Raw genomic sequence first — 15,083 nt, 5'->3', positions numbered from 1 at the left:
ATTTACTGTATTCACTAAGTGTAACTCATCATAAGCACTCCTTAAATATTTACCTTATGTTTACATTTTAGTTTGGTTTTTAACTTAATATAGAAATTTTGCTTTTGAAATTCACATTCTAAATTGTTACTCTAGTCCAATTTAAGAGCACATGATTTGGAGAAAGACTGCCTGGGTGCCATATCTAGTCCAAATTCCTAGCTACTCATGCTTAAATAATATTTTTGATCCTCAGTTTCCTCAACTGAAAAACTGAGCTCAATTACTGTATTTATAACATATGTATGTTATGTGTATCAAATTACATATTTCATATAAAGGACTGAGCACTGTGTCCAGAACATGGTAAGCTCTTAAGCAATGATATTCATTACTCTTATAATGAATACTTTTCACCAAACTTGCTGATTTTATCCTTAATATTCTAAACAAAATTATCATGATAATGATGTTTTCTGGATCGAAATGATGGATCTCATTATTCCCACTTTACATAGCAGTAAACAGAGGCCTAGGTCACAGCTAATTAATGGGGATTAAAAGATAACCCCCTTTGGTGATAGACTTTATTATATACAATTCACTGTCACATAAAAGGCAGAATAGCCAAAATAATGACAATAGCTACCAAGAGATTCCTATGCTTCAAGCACCATGCTCAGTACTTTACCCATGCTACCTTAGGAGATGGAAAACTTCGGGTACTATTTAGAAGGTATTTCTAGAAGGTATGTACTATTGCTCATTACCATCTTATAAGCAAGACTCCAGGAGCTCAGAAAACTAAGTAATTTGCTCAAGAAAACAAAATTTCTTGTACCATAGCATGGCAGAAACTGGGACCCTAAGCTCTTCCTTTATATAGTGAAATGAACCTGATTTTTAATCTAGCTGGAACTTTGGCTGGTAAAAGATACAGATTCACACAATAGTGGCTTTTCTATACATTAGCAAAAGACTTTTTTAAAAAAATATACAGACCACCTAATAAAAGCCCCCAACAGCAGGCATGAGAAGCCCTCTTTTGAGTTGTTGGTCAGAGTTGTCCAAGAGACTCCCAAAACATACAGGCTATTGCTATTGCCCTTGGCTGCCCCCCAGAGGTGGAAGGTAAGTCTCTATTGCTGAAAATACCATGCACTTCAGACCCCCTGAGCAGGGACAGATCTGAATGCCTCCTCTCTGAGGACTAGCTTTCATGGTACCAGAAGCTTCCAAAAAAGAAATGCAACCAACATTTCTACCCAGGTATGGTGCCTATGAACCACAACAATGATCAATCAGCATGGCACCCTAACTCAAAGGGTGCTGTAGTGGTGCACATACCTTGGTGTTAACTAACAGCTCTCTAATTGGATTTAAGACCCACTTGACAAGAGGGAAGTCATTCCTGGTACTGAAAACCTAGCCAACTAGCCAGGGCTAGTGAAATCATAGATATTGGAAGAGAATCCACGACCCCCAATTTACTGAATTACATAATCCCTAACTACATTCTCAATATTTGTCCCTATACCTACAGATAAGTGTAGTCCTCACTCCTCATCAAGGAAACTTCTTTTTGCTATACCCATGGCTGTCTAAGTATGACCCAAACAAGGACACCAATGGACATACTAACATGGAAGAGGAAAACACAAGGCCTCAACCCTACAGAGACAACTACAGGCAATTAAGGAATGCTGAGAGCAGGAGAAATCGTCTTCTCCAGGGAAGAGCACCGATTGGTTACCAATAACACATAGTCAGCCCTGAAAGCATACACATACAAGTAACGCTATATGAGTTGAACAGGTTGTATTTATGTATTTAGGAAAGAAAGAAACTTTGTCTATACTTCATTGACTACTCCAGCAAACATTCTTTGGGTTATTCAGCTTCTGAAATGAGATACGAGAAGAAAAATTTCTCCATTTCTACTTAGAATACAGTAACATAAATCCTGAGTAGTCTCCCCCAAAACAGTTTTATAGTAAAATCTCTCTTTAGTTCCCCTGCAGCAGTTGTCCTGAGGTACTATCACAACCTAACATGCCCTTTGGGGTTAGTCAATGAAGACTGATTTCTAGGCATTCCATTAAACTGCAAATAATGACCTGTGAAATGACTCAGCTGGTAAAGGCACTTGCTACCCAAGTCTGGGGACATTAAATCCACCCCGAAAGAGAGAACTAAGTCCATATAGTTGTTCTCTGAACTTCACACATGTCCCATGGTGAGTGTGTACACACACAGACACACACACACACACACACACACACACACACACACACACACACACAGACAGATACAAAATATATGCAAATTATTCTTGGAAATGCAGCAGAAATTGTTAGTGACTTATAATAGTGAGGATGGATTTGTGCTGCTGAAGGATGTGGATACCAGTAACTGAAGCTACCAAACAGAGGGACAATATCCAGAGCAGACACTGTGTAGAAAGTGGAGTCTGCTGCCAGTTTTTCAGAATTAGGAGGAAGTTAAGGATTCTGACCAATACGCACACTGCCAGTCTTTAAATAATTTAACTTGATGACACGTGTTCAGACTTGCCGAGCGCTTCTGGAAAAGAATTAGAATGAACTCTGCTTAAAACCAACATTTTCTCAGCAATGTCCTCCCAATAATTAATCCCCTTCCATAAACATACCTCTCCACTAATCGTGAGCATACTTATAAGCAAGGTCCAAAATAAACTTTTCTCAGAATGCTTTTGTTGAGTTTGAGTTTCTATTCTTTTTATCCTACCCGAACAACAACAACTTATTTCAAAGCTGTGTGTGTAAGTGTCAGAAATAGAAACGGAGTAAAAATTCCCGAATGTATCGCCTTCTTAAAGGTCTCAGTACACGTTAAGAGCTAGATCTCCAGACTCTACTTCCAGATGACCTGGGGCAGTAAGGCTTCCATAGATCCTCAGAATATGCTTCTAAGAAAATTTGTAAGAAAATTTTGATACTACATTTGAAGGGTAGCATCTGAAAAGACAATGTGAAATTTGTACGTACTACAAAGAACAAATTTTCAGTGATGATTTACATGAGACCAACACTCACATCAACATATCAAGTGTCTGTATAGCCCACACTCAGTTCCTGTTTCCCTTCCCAGTTATTATCCTCTCATGCCCAGAGGTGACTGCTATTTTAGACATGTAGCACTAACAATATTAATTGAATATGCTTGTTCTTGAATTTCATATAAATGACATCATTTACTCCTTTGCCTCTGGATTTTTTCATTTGGGGTTCACCTACCTTCTTATGTAGATCAGTAGCAGCTGTAATAACTTATGCTACACATAAAACTCTTAAATGTGGAGATTTGAAAAGACTTTAAAAACTATTAGGGATTAGAACTCACACATAAGGGATCAGAGAAAGCAGAAGAGCAAGCAGGTATGTGTAATGCCTTAAGGAGTGAAGAAACTATTGAAAACTAAAGTGTCTACCAAAGCACATTGCCTTCCTAGTTTAAGAGAAATCAGAAATCTGGAATGTTTTGGTAGAACCTCTGTACTTTGAAAAACCCTTAAAATAATTTCCGATTGATCAAAACATATCTTCAGGATACAATGAGCCCATTGGAAACCTGTTTGTGAACTCTAACAGCAGAAGCCCACTAGTTACGTACAAGGAAATCAGACTCAGAAAGGAAGGAATTTTCTATGATTACCAAGAGTGCAGTCCAAAGCAGACCAGTGCAGTTTATAACAAAGAATGTGAAGACAGATGACCAAATGAAGTGCCATCTTTGCCATTTGCAATCTTCATGGCCACTTTGCACATAATTAGTCTTTCTGGACTTCAGCATTCCCAGCATTCAGGAGGTTGAAATGGGATTGGGAGTTCAAAGTAGTTTGCACATAGCAAGTTGCAGCTCAGCCTTGGCAATACAGTAAGACTCTGTCTCAAAAACAAAAAATGTTTGAAAAAGAGAGGATTCGCTTATGAAATCATCCAAACACTGGGGAACATGCCCCAATTCATCCAACACCTCCAACCAGTCAGAGAATACTGAAACAGGAAATAATGTCTTCCCAAGAATCACAAGCAGTGTGGCTACATTTGCAGCATTAGCACAGAACCAGAGAAAGAGGCAATTATGGATTAGGGAAATGACAGAAGGCTACTTGGAGGAGGTAGCTTCTGGGCTCAGCCAAGAGAAAGAATCAGATTTCTAAAGACAGCTGTGGAAAGCCAAGCGGGGGGTGGGGGTGGGTGATGGGATAGCCCGGAGAACAAACTTAAGGAGAATGTGCCGTGTGGTTGATGCTGTCCAGATGAAGGGTAGCAGTGTGTAGACAAAGGTGGTAAGAAGGAAGCCTTGCCATAGAGCAAGATTGGGACTAGAGGCTGTAGGGTTTTGCATAACAAATAAGACATTCTAACACAAAGAGCAGTGGGGTTGGTTTTTTTCTGTGAAAGAAATGTCTACCCATATTTTATGAATAATCCAATTGCTACAGAAAAATGTAAAATGAAAACAAAAAGGTCCCTCTACCCTCAATATTCAGAGTCCCCATCATTAGTGATTTTTTTCTGAAATTTGCCAAAAACAGCTTCCTTGGACTTCTTTTAAAATAGCAATCTTTTTTTGCAATTGTGTCATCCACTGCAGTCCCAACAATGCAACCCCATGATTATATTGCACCATAACCCATTTACACACAAGCTGAAAGAGAAAGCAGCCCCCAAGTATTGAGTGGCCTGCCTAAAGGCAACAGGAAAAAATGAAATTGCAATCTCTCTCTCTCTCTCTCTCTCTCTCTCTCTCTCTCTCTCTCTCTCTCTGTCTGTCTCTGTCTGTCTCTCTCTGTCTCTCTCTTCTCTTTTGAGAAGATAATTATATAATATATAAAGATAATAATATAATTACATCATTTCTCCCATTCCTTTCCTCCTGCCAACCCACCCATGTATCCTTCCTTGCTCCTGCTGTCTTTCAATTTCTCTTTCGTGGCCTATTTTCATGAATTGTTCTTTTAAAAATGAAATAAACCCAAATGGCTTTTTTCAGTCCTTGACAAATAACTCATCAGTGCAATCTTCCCCATTTGCACATGCTGGCACACACTGAAAAAGTACAAATGTCCCAGGAATCTGATGTGACTCCTTGCTAATGACATTTTCTGCTCCATTCTTTCCGCCAAGAAATAATTAGAGAGTAAAAAGGGGCCTATCTTTCTGTCAGGGTGCACACAGAGAACAACGCTTGCTTTAGATGATACAGCTGTGCTAGGAAATCAAATAGAGGAGCGACAAGAACAAAATCATGGCAGGGGCAGGATGGAAGGCTGCGGGGAAATGGAAACTGGTTATACAAACATGTCCGAGAGGAAGCGATTGAGATGAAAAAAATTAAACCAACAGGACCGTGTTATGCTACAGTTGACATGAGAAAATCAGACCCAGAATCACAGAGTTTTAGGAAAATATACATTAGAAAGCTCATAAAAATATTGGCATTTCTTAATGAATGTTAGTAAGAGCCAATAGTTTAGAAAATTGTGATATATAGAGCAGTTAGAAACTGCCAGGACCACATATTTCTTGAACAAGCATATTTAAAACATTTGCATGTTACTGTCATCTCTGCCAAATATCAGATTTCCCTTTGAGAATCTCTGTATCACATTATGTCTGTGAACTCATACACTTCCCTCACATACTCTGTGCTTCATCCAAATTGGACTGCTGCTTCTCTATTCCCAGGCCATATTTCCAACCTCTGTGCCTTTGTTTTAACTCTTTTCTCCATCAAGAATGTTCTTGTTTTCATCCACTCGGGCTTTATCCCCATATGGACATGTCCAAATCTTCCCTTTTTCTAAAGTCCACACCAAAAGCTTGTTTCATGTCTTCACTGATTCTACTTGGCATTTCTTTCTACCTCCTTCCACAATAATATCCAATCCTGCCCCCTTCACAGGATTTTCTGCCCCTCTGCTAGGACGTTTAGCAACAGTAACATATTAATACTGAAGTACATACTTTGTTCTTCTAACCTGTGAGTTCTTTCAGAAAAGAACTCCAAGTGAACATTCAGCATACACATACCAACATATCACAGAGAGAGAGACAGAGACAGACAGACAGACAGACAGACAGACACAGAGAAACAGAGAGAGAGGAGAAGTTTGTATATAGACAACTGCACAATTATTCAACAACTATTTATGGAAAGAGTGAGAAAGAAAGAATGTGGGTTTACTGTATGGAGAGCAAATTATATTGGAGTAATCATATATTCAGTTTACATATAGTTGAGGGGAATTTTGTTTAGATACACTAGATAAGCTGACATGAAAATCAATGACAACCCTTTGAGCTAAAGATATGATTTTTATCGTCTACTACAACTCAGCAAATGTCTGTTTTTAGATACTGGCATTGTTTCTAATCTTCATAGCAACTCAGTAATTACCTATTATTATCTCTTACTTTCCAGATGAGTAAAATGAATTTCAGACAATCTAGATTACTTGGCAAAAGATCACATAACTGTTTTTTTTTTTTTTTAAAAAAAAGCAGAGCTGAGAATTGGACATGGCCCTACCTTACCTCTGTGTTCTTTCCAATAACACATTTTTCTGAAACTACTCTCACAACTACAATTTAATATGTTTCACACAACACAGCGGCAAAACTGAGAGAGCTGGGTATTCACATTCCTTGGTACCCATTCATTTCTGCATCTTCCACCCCTAAGTGCCCACTTTCCTCTCCAGCTGCACTGAAAGTTTATCATCTCTTTTTCAATACTCCACAAAGCTGTAACTAATGTATAACCCTCGTAGCCTGATTAAGATCTTTGCCTGGTGGTGTGGTGGTGGTGGTGGCGCACGCCTTGAATCCCAGCACTTGGGAGACAGAGGCAGGCGGATCTCTGTGAGTACAAGTCCAACCTGGTCTACAGAGCTAGTTCCAAGACAGCCAGGGATGTTAAACAGAGAAACCTTGTCTCAAAAAATAAAAAATAAATAAAAATAAAACACTGAAAAATAAAGTCTCCTTTTATATAATTTTCAAAATGATAAACTGCATAATTGGAAGTTTTGCCTTTAAGTGACCAAGTGATGCATTTGTTGAGTTTTAAAAGAGTGTAAACCTTCCTTCCCTCTTCTTTTCTTCTCTCTTCTGCTTTCCTTCCCAGTCCTCTCTCTGTCCACTCCTGTACCCACCACCATCTTCCTACCCTTTCTTCCCTCTCTTTCCACTCCCTTCTCCCTTTGGCCTTCCACAGACTTGGTTTACTTTCTGGATGAACCAATATTTTTTTTTTTGGTTTTTCGAGACAGGGTTTCTCTGTGTAGCTTTGCGCCTTTCCTGGAACTCACTTGGTAGCCCAGGCTGGCCTCGAACTCACAGAGATCCGCCTGGCTCTGCCTCCCGAGTGCTGGGATTAAAGGCGTGCGCCACCACCGCCCGGCTGGATGAACCAATATTAAAAGACACCAAAGAGAAGATGGTAGCCAATAGAGGAGAAGATCAGATCCTCTTCATATAGGCCTCTCCAAGAGCAGGCTTATAGAGAAACCTTCCTGTAGCCCTGTTATGCTGCAGCTTGTCATTCTAAGGCACTCACGTTATTACATCACCAGAGTTCAATGTAGCCATTCAACTGAAACCATAAAGCAAACATGATAACTAATGTAGATGCTATACTGTAGCCGTCTTTTTTCTTAGTTTTAAAATTTTTAACTAAAGTATAATATGTATAAAATATAATGTAAAATATCACATTATTTCTCCCCTTTTCTCCCTCCCCATGTTTCTCCCCTTACTCCCTTTCAAACTCATGGCCTCTTTTTCTTTATTTTTAATATACACAAACACATAAATACAGCCTGCTGAGTCCATTTAGTGGTGCTTGGATGTATGCTTTTTAAAATGCTCTCTGTATCCTACAATATCTTTTCTAACAGAAAGATTTTCAAGGGCTTGCATTCTTTCAAAATACCCTACAAAATTCCAAGACCCCCCCCCCCCCCCAACAAATTTCCCTTTAAAGCCTTATGCAGTAGGGTCTTCCCTTCCTCAGGTGACATCTGACCAGAAGGAAAGGTTTCTTAAGTGTGGGGCAAGAAATAAAATGGGAAGATGGTAAATGTCACTAAGGCAGGCTTAAGTACAACAAATCTTGACTTCCCCAGAGAGTTCCTGAGATGGAACCCGTTTACACCCTATGAGCAGGCGCTCAAAATCCCAGTCATATTCTTTCCTGGCTTTTCAGCAGCCAAAGGAATTAGGGATTACCACCATCTCGGGGTATTATGGTGTGTTGCTGACAGTCAAGAGGCTTCACTCTGTCCTAAGCAGATGAAGGGTTAAATTTAAGAAAGCACTTCAAGCTCTAACGTAACCATAGGAATAACATGTTCAACACAACAGACATCAGGGTGGGACTGCCCCCAAGGGGGAACTGGGCATTGTGCCAGAGACCTGTGGGGTAACCTGCCCTGTTGGTTCTATGCAGGGTTAATAGAGAAAAGCAGGAGATTGCATTGCTTAAAGCTGCAGACCAGCCAGCCTGTAGGAGAAAGAGCCTGGCAGAGATCTAAAATGTTTCAGATTGTACATTTACCAACAAAATAAAATCACGCTTCGCATTGGAATGTACTAAGTAGAACTTCATCTCATCCAACCTTTCCCTTCTCTTTCTCCCTAAGCTAACAATCAACATATGCAACTTATTAACATAACTGAGCATGAACATTTCTTATTTCTGTGCAGGCTTTGTATGTCTGTTAAATGAACAGATTTGTCTTCTTTTTTCCTGAAATATTCATTTGCCTAGTTAACAAAAATTCACTGGCTTAAACTGTTTTTATAACCATCCTAAAGACTCTATAAACTCCATCATGTTCTGAGTGCAAGAAGGATTAGAACGGAGGGAACATGATGAAAGTTGCATGTGATTACTTTCCTATTCTTACTTTCCTATTCTTACTTGACTAATTCAGGATATTAAAACCACTTTAGGCATTTTGACAAAAGTAGTTCAGTGTAGCTCTCTCTTTTTTTTAACCACTCAAAAGAGAATAATTCTCTATGTTTAGGCAGTTTGGAACTTGTACTTACGGACGTTGAAATTTGGTCTTTGCTCTTTAGTGAGGGGGAGTCAGGGAAGAAAGGTCCCCGTGTTTACCCACTGAATAAATATGCCTCTAGGCAAGGCTCTGTCTGGTGCTTTAGTCCATGGACTTTTAAAACATCTATCTTGGCTGCTCCACAATCCCCATGTTAATCACCTCATCTTCCCGCTTTAGGTGCCTCCAGTTCTAATTCAAAAAAATTATTTGGCAAAGTAAATGATCCATGACCCAACCAGGAAGGGAAGATAAAGGCTCTGGAATGGTGAAAAATTAATGCTGTAAAATCCATGTGCTGTAGATTTCTTCATATGGGAGTCCTTGCTCAAACTAACAATTCTGGAAAGTTTACATATCCAACTCAATAATTCAAAGACAATTAAAAAGAATAAATTAAAATTGTCACTGCTGCTACAGAGCTTATTATTGCTCTTAACTTTTATTAAGCGTGATTGCCCGTTTGACTCTGGTAAACATTTTACACACATTGTTTCATTCATTCATTTTTTTGGTGTGTGTGTGTGTGTGTGTGTGTGTGTGTGTGTGTGTGTGTGTGTGTGTGATAGAGTCTCACATAGCCCAAACTGGCCTGGAACTTACTATGTAGCTGAGAATGACCTTGAAATCCTGATACTCCTGCATCTGTCTCCCGACTGTTTGGATTATGGGCACTCACCACTATCCCTGAACATTTGACTGATTATCCATACCACCCCAAAGTTAAATACTGTTATTAGCTCCATTGCACAGTTGCAGAAACTGAGGTTTGGACTCTAAATTTTAGAAGGACTAAAAATTTACCAAATCTGTGTAAATTTAGTATAGACAAGCATAAAGGTTACGGTGTGAAGGATTATTTAATAGCAAATGAGTATTAAATATAAAGAAAAAATCCAAGATGCTAGAGAGCCTTAATTTGGAAACAGATTACTTTAAAACTCTCAGTAGCTGTCGGAGAGCTGCATAATGTCACGGCAGTGAAACCAGTTGGTTTGTGTAAGACAACGGAAATAATTTAAACTATGCCTCAAATTGCTCACTTACTAATGATAAGGAAATATAACATTGTCATAATTATAATTGTCCTCCTGGTTTGTAATTGGTGAAGGTAATATGAACTGTAATTTTTCTTCTCAGCAGTAAAGAATGCTTCGATGTTCTGAAAATTTAGAATAAATTGTCTGATAATGGTGATTTTTTTTATGTGTAGTTCATTTTTAAAATAATTGCAAGGAAGATAGAGAACAAATTCAATCTGCAAATGATTCTACTTTCCTTCTTAATGCCTCTGCATTCAGATTCAGCTAGCCTAAGCAGTCAGCTTGCTGGGGTTTAGGCATATTCCATCACCAGGATTTATCCCACTATGCTAATAAGGGGAGTTGATGATTTTTAAAAAGAGACTTGGGACCATGGCTGAATTGGTGTGTGATTTGAAGTGGCCTTATATAACTCATTACTGCAATTAAAATAGCTGTCCTGATTCTTGCTTAAAACAGCCACATGAATCATGCCCAGCATAAAACTGTGATTTGGCATAAGAAGACCAAGTCAAATATGAAGCAGACTCATTGTGCAAGAGACAAGTAAAAGCAGGGTACCTGTGTGCTGCCAGGAGCCACCTGAGCAGCTCAAGGGGGCAGAAGAACCCTGGGTAGGTATATTCAGAATCAGCCAAGGACTTTATGGGGTTGCTGCAAGTACCCATCAGAAGTTTGCCTCTCTGGCATCCTTACTCTAAGTTGCCTAGATCTGTCCATGGTAAAGATTCTAAGAAAATATTGCAAGGAGAGACCCTTGGGACTGAGTAGGTAGGCAGGAGAAAGGACTGAGAGGGGGCTTGTAGTTTGCTTTCTAAGTGAGAATTAAACAAACGTCCCAGTGTGGATAGAGTACGGGTAAGTTACGTGAGACAGACATAAAAAATCAAGTCCCAAACCACTGTGGTCATTCAGAAATGTTTGTAACTTTTCACAAGGGCAGTGGTATTACTCCCAATTTCCTGGCTAAATATTTATTAAAGTAACCAAGGACTGAGCACATGAAGCTGCCTCACATCGGCGCAGCATCCTACTTTCCTTCTAGCTCTGAACTGTGAGGTACTGTCAAAAGAAAAAAAAAAACACTCTTCCATACTCAAAATAGCTACGTTACGGAGGAGAGTTGGAACGTGTTCTGGGAGTGGGTGTGTTTGTTTGAGTTCAGTGTGAGCAGAAAAGGCAAGCCTCCACAGTCATTCACACACTTCTCTCCTCAGCGATGGCTACGCAGACAGGCAGAGCTCCAGCCCCACATCTCTGAATGGTAACGTACTTCTATAAAGAGGATTTTGTTAACTATTTTGAGGCATTTTATAAATAATATGCATGTGTGTTGCTGGATATAAATATATGTGCATATGTATATTGATTTATTTACTCAACTTTTGCTTGCTTTCTCCTGCGTCTGACTGTGTGCGGTTACTTGTGCGGTATGATTTCTGAGGTGTGAGAAAGAGTTTCTTTCTAACTCCTATGCTAGTCACTCAAAAATATCTCTTGAGTTGGCCCCAGCACAGAACCTAAAATCCCTAGATCGCTCTAAACATCTGATTTGGTCGCTGAAAGCAGCTTTTAACATCCAAATGTTACATGGAGATATTAGGCAGACACTAGAAATGAAAAACTATGTAAAACAAAGGAATACGGGGCAATTGTTTCTGATACAATGTTAAGTTTCAAAAGAATGCAAACTGACATGTAAAGTCTGGGTCATGTGCTAGTAAAATGCCATGGGGTCAGAACAAGTATATACACTCTCACTTCATGAACATGAGCCTGTGGTAAAAGAAACCCAGCATAGTTAGACAGATTTTGCTGATTTATATTGAAAGAGTGCTTTCCACAGTTTCTGATCCTCAGCTCCCTCTCTTTTCACAGTGGGTCTCACACCTCCCGGTGCTGAGCTCCAGAGGCTCCCAGTGACCTCTTGGTAATCAGCCTTGGCTGGGTCCAAATCCCCACCCCTTGGAAAACTCACAGAGCCTGCCTGACATCTGCCTGTGAGTCGCGTTCAGCAAAGACCTCACAGGCAGCTCCCCAATCTCTCTTGGTAGCAAATTGCCAAGCCAGGCCCGTTTCCTCAAAAGATGGTAGAGGACTTAGCAGCGTCCTATGTTGCTCTGAAATTGGAGAATGAAATCCTGCAGGCTCAAGTGAAGAGGCTTATGGAAGAAAATGCTGCCCTCCAGGCCCAGATACCAGAGCTCCAGAAATCCGGAGCAGCCAAAGAGGATGAACCACTCGGAAAGTCCTCAGAGGCCCAAGAGCCCCCAGAGTCCCCAGAGCTACTGGAACCTCCAGCAGCCAGAGCCTCACAAAAGCCCTGGGAACCCCCAGCGACCACAGAGTCCGGGGGAACTCCAGATTTCAAGCAGCCCAGGGAACCCTCAGCCATTAGAGAGCCCAGAGAGTCCTCAGCCACCAGAGAGTTCTTGGGACTCCCAGAGATCAAGGAGTCCCAGAAGTCCCCAGAGACCAACGAGTCTGGGGGACCCTCAGCCATCACAGAGTTCAGGGGATCCCCAGAGGTCAAGGAGCCCCATTCATCCCCAAAGTTCAAGGAGTATTGGGAACCCCAGGAGCCTCCAGAGGTCAAGGAGTACTGGGACCCTCCAGAGCCCCCGGACTCCACAGCAGCCTGGGGACTCCAAGAGCCTTCAAAGGCCAAGGAGGCCCACAGTCCCCCAGAGCTCCAGGAGCTCTCAGCCTGGAAGCCTCCAGCAGCCAAGGAACCCCAGGAGACCCAGAAGGCTCTGGAGTCCCCAGCCACCCAGAAGCCCCACGCATCCCCAAGGGGTTATGATTTCCCAGCAGTCTGGGAGGCAGGGCCCACAGACATCCAGGGTACCCCAGCCATCAAGGAGCTCCAGAATTCACAGCTCCACAACCCTACAAATGATGAGGAGTCTCAGAAGGTTCCAGAATACCAGGAGACCTCGTCACAGCTGGAGCCCCTTGAGCATCCAGCCACCCAGGAGCCTCTGGAGCCTCGGGTGCCCCAGGAGCCCGTGGACTCCTCAGATGCCGAGGAGTTCCTAGAACTCTCAGTACCTGAAGAGTCCCTAGAGGGCCTCATAGTTGTGGGAACAGGAACAACTTCTGCGTTTCCACAGGCCCACAGCAGATTAGAGGCTGCAGCTTTGCCCCTAGAGTATTTGGCCTTCAATGGGGATTCTCAGAAACTCGCTGAGTTTTTAATTCAGTTGAACAGTTACCTGAGAACCAGAGGGCACCTGTATCTCACTGAAGCAGCTCTAGTAAACTTCATTGGCAGCTTCATAGGTGAGGCAGGAAGGTGGTTCCAGCCCTTAGCAGATATCCAAAACCCCCTGCTGGAACAATTTGGAAGGTTCATTCGAGCGCTCCAAGATATTTTTGACAATCCAGAAAGTATGGAAGTAGCTAACCAAGGCCTCCCTCAGCTGCGCCAAGGGGAAGAAGGCCCTGTCCACAGATCTGCAACCCGCTTCCATCTCATTGCTCAAGAGCTAAATTTGGATGAAAGCACATTCCGCATCCCATTTCAAGAAGAGCTTGCCAGTTCTATTCAAAATGAACTGTCTTGCAGAAGTCCAGCCACCAGCCTATCTGATGTGATCATTCAGTGTGTCACCCTAGAAGAGAAGACAGATGGTAAGGCTGATTCCGAGTCATCATCCTCTGAAGAGGAAAATGAGTCTGAGAGTCCACCAACTGAAAACCAGGCTCATCAAGCTACAAGTAATCGCCCCCACCTCAGTGAGGCTGAACGGGCCCGACGCCGTGAAGGCCACTTGTGCCTCTACTGTGGCCATCCTGGTCATTTTGCCAGAGATTGCCCTGTCAAGCCTCATCGTGCCCAGCAGGCGGGAAACATGGAGGCCCGGCGGTAAGGGGGATGCCGGGCGGGCCAATCTACAAATACGCGTCCCCCTCTCTCCCAATATCTATGTCCCGTACCCTATGGCTTACTGTTGAGATTCGACTTGGAAGACGACAGTTCTTTGAGCAAGCAATGGTGGATTCAGGCTCCTACAGAAACAGCATCGATCGCTCTGTGGTTCTTCGAGAGAAGATACCAATCCGCAATAACATCTTCCCTCTCATGCTAGAAACAGTTGATGGGCGTCCACTGATAAATGGACCTGTAACCAAAGAAACACCACCTCTTGAAGTCAAAATTGGAAACCACGTTGAAGAGCTCCAGTTTGACATTATTCACGCACCACGTTACCCTCTAATTCTTGGAATCCACTGGCTTGAGACCCATGACCCAAACATCGAGTGGAGCACCCGAACTGTGTCCTTTCCATCGCGTTATTGTCATTACAATTGCTTCAGGCACAGGTGGAATCGAAGACGGCGTGATGAAATAATTGCTGGTTAGATGGTGGGTCCTAGTGACTTCTGGCCATCTGTCTTCTGTTACCTCAGCTGTCATCAGCATTTGCTGCTCTCAGAATCTTCCACTGAACCTCTCTCTGGCTATGAACTAAGGCTACCTGTACAACGACGCTGCCTCTTGGATGATGGACTGAACCTGACGACTTTGAGCTGCTTTCCCCCACCAACCTTGCATGCCTCCCTCCCTCTCTGAACCCTGCATTATGTGGGGGCTATTTTCACTACTAGTCACACTAACAATATGCATGAGACTAGATATTAGAAACTAATACTGAAAAGTGTAGCTGTTAGGCTGATTTTTATTATTTTCTAATCAATATTACTTTATCACATATCTTCAGTTTTTCCCAATAAAAATAACTTTCAAGTAAAAATTTTTTGATAATCAATAAACAATGGCAACTGTTACTTGTGTTTAAGTTGATTTACTGGGTTAGCTGAGGAAAAGGGAAAGGGACCAGTAAGTTGGGAGGGAGGGAGGGAGGGAGGGAGGGGGCGGGAGGGAAACCAAAGGTGGGTTGAAGGGAGGGAGGCAAGAGGTGAGAGGGATGAAGGAGGGTGGGAGT

At 41.8% G+C, this 15,083-nt stretch overlaps 1 protein-coding gene across 1 annotated transcript; it reads left to right on the top strand.

The window, feature by feature from the left end:
- The first annotated feature begins 12,031 nt into the window (after positions 1-12,031).
- On the top strand, positions 12,032-14,024 carry Rtl3 (retrotransposon Gag like 3). Its single transcript, XM_052745687.1, has one exon. It carries the CDS (start codon positions 12,222-12,224, stop codon positions 14,004-14,006), a length of 1,785 nt encoding a protein of 594 aa, XP_052601647.1. The 5' UTR covers positions 12,032-12,221; the 3' UTR covers positions 14,007-14,024.
- Positions 14,025-15,083: the final 1,059 nt, after the last annotated feature.

The sequence above is a fragment of the Peromyscus californicus genome, unplaced genomic scaffold (assembly GCF_007827085.1).
Source record: "Peromyscus californicus insignis strain IS unplaced genomic scaffold, ASM782708v3 Scaffold_10__1_contigs__length_136768540, whole genome shotgun sequence".
NCBI lineage: Eukaryota > Metazoa > Chordata > Mammalia > Rodentia > Cricetidae > Peromyscus > Peromyscus californicus.
The sequence above is the reverse complement of the archived record's forward strand: the minus strand, read 5'-3'. Positions and strand labels throughout refer to the sequence as shown.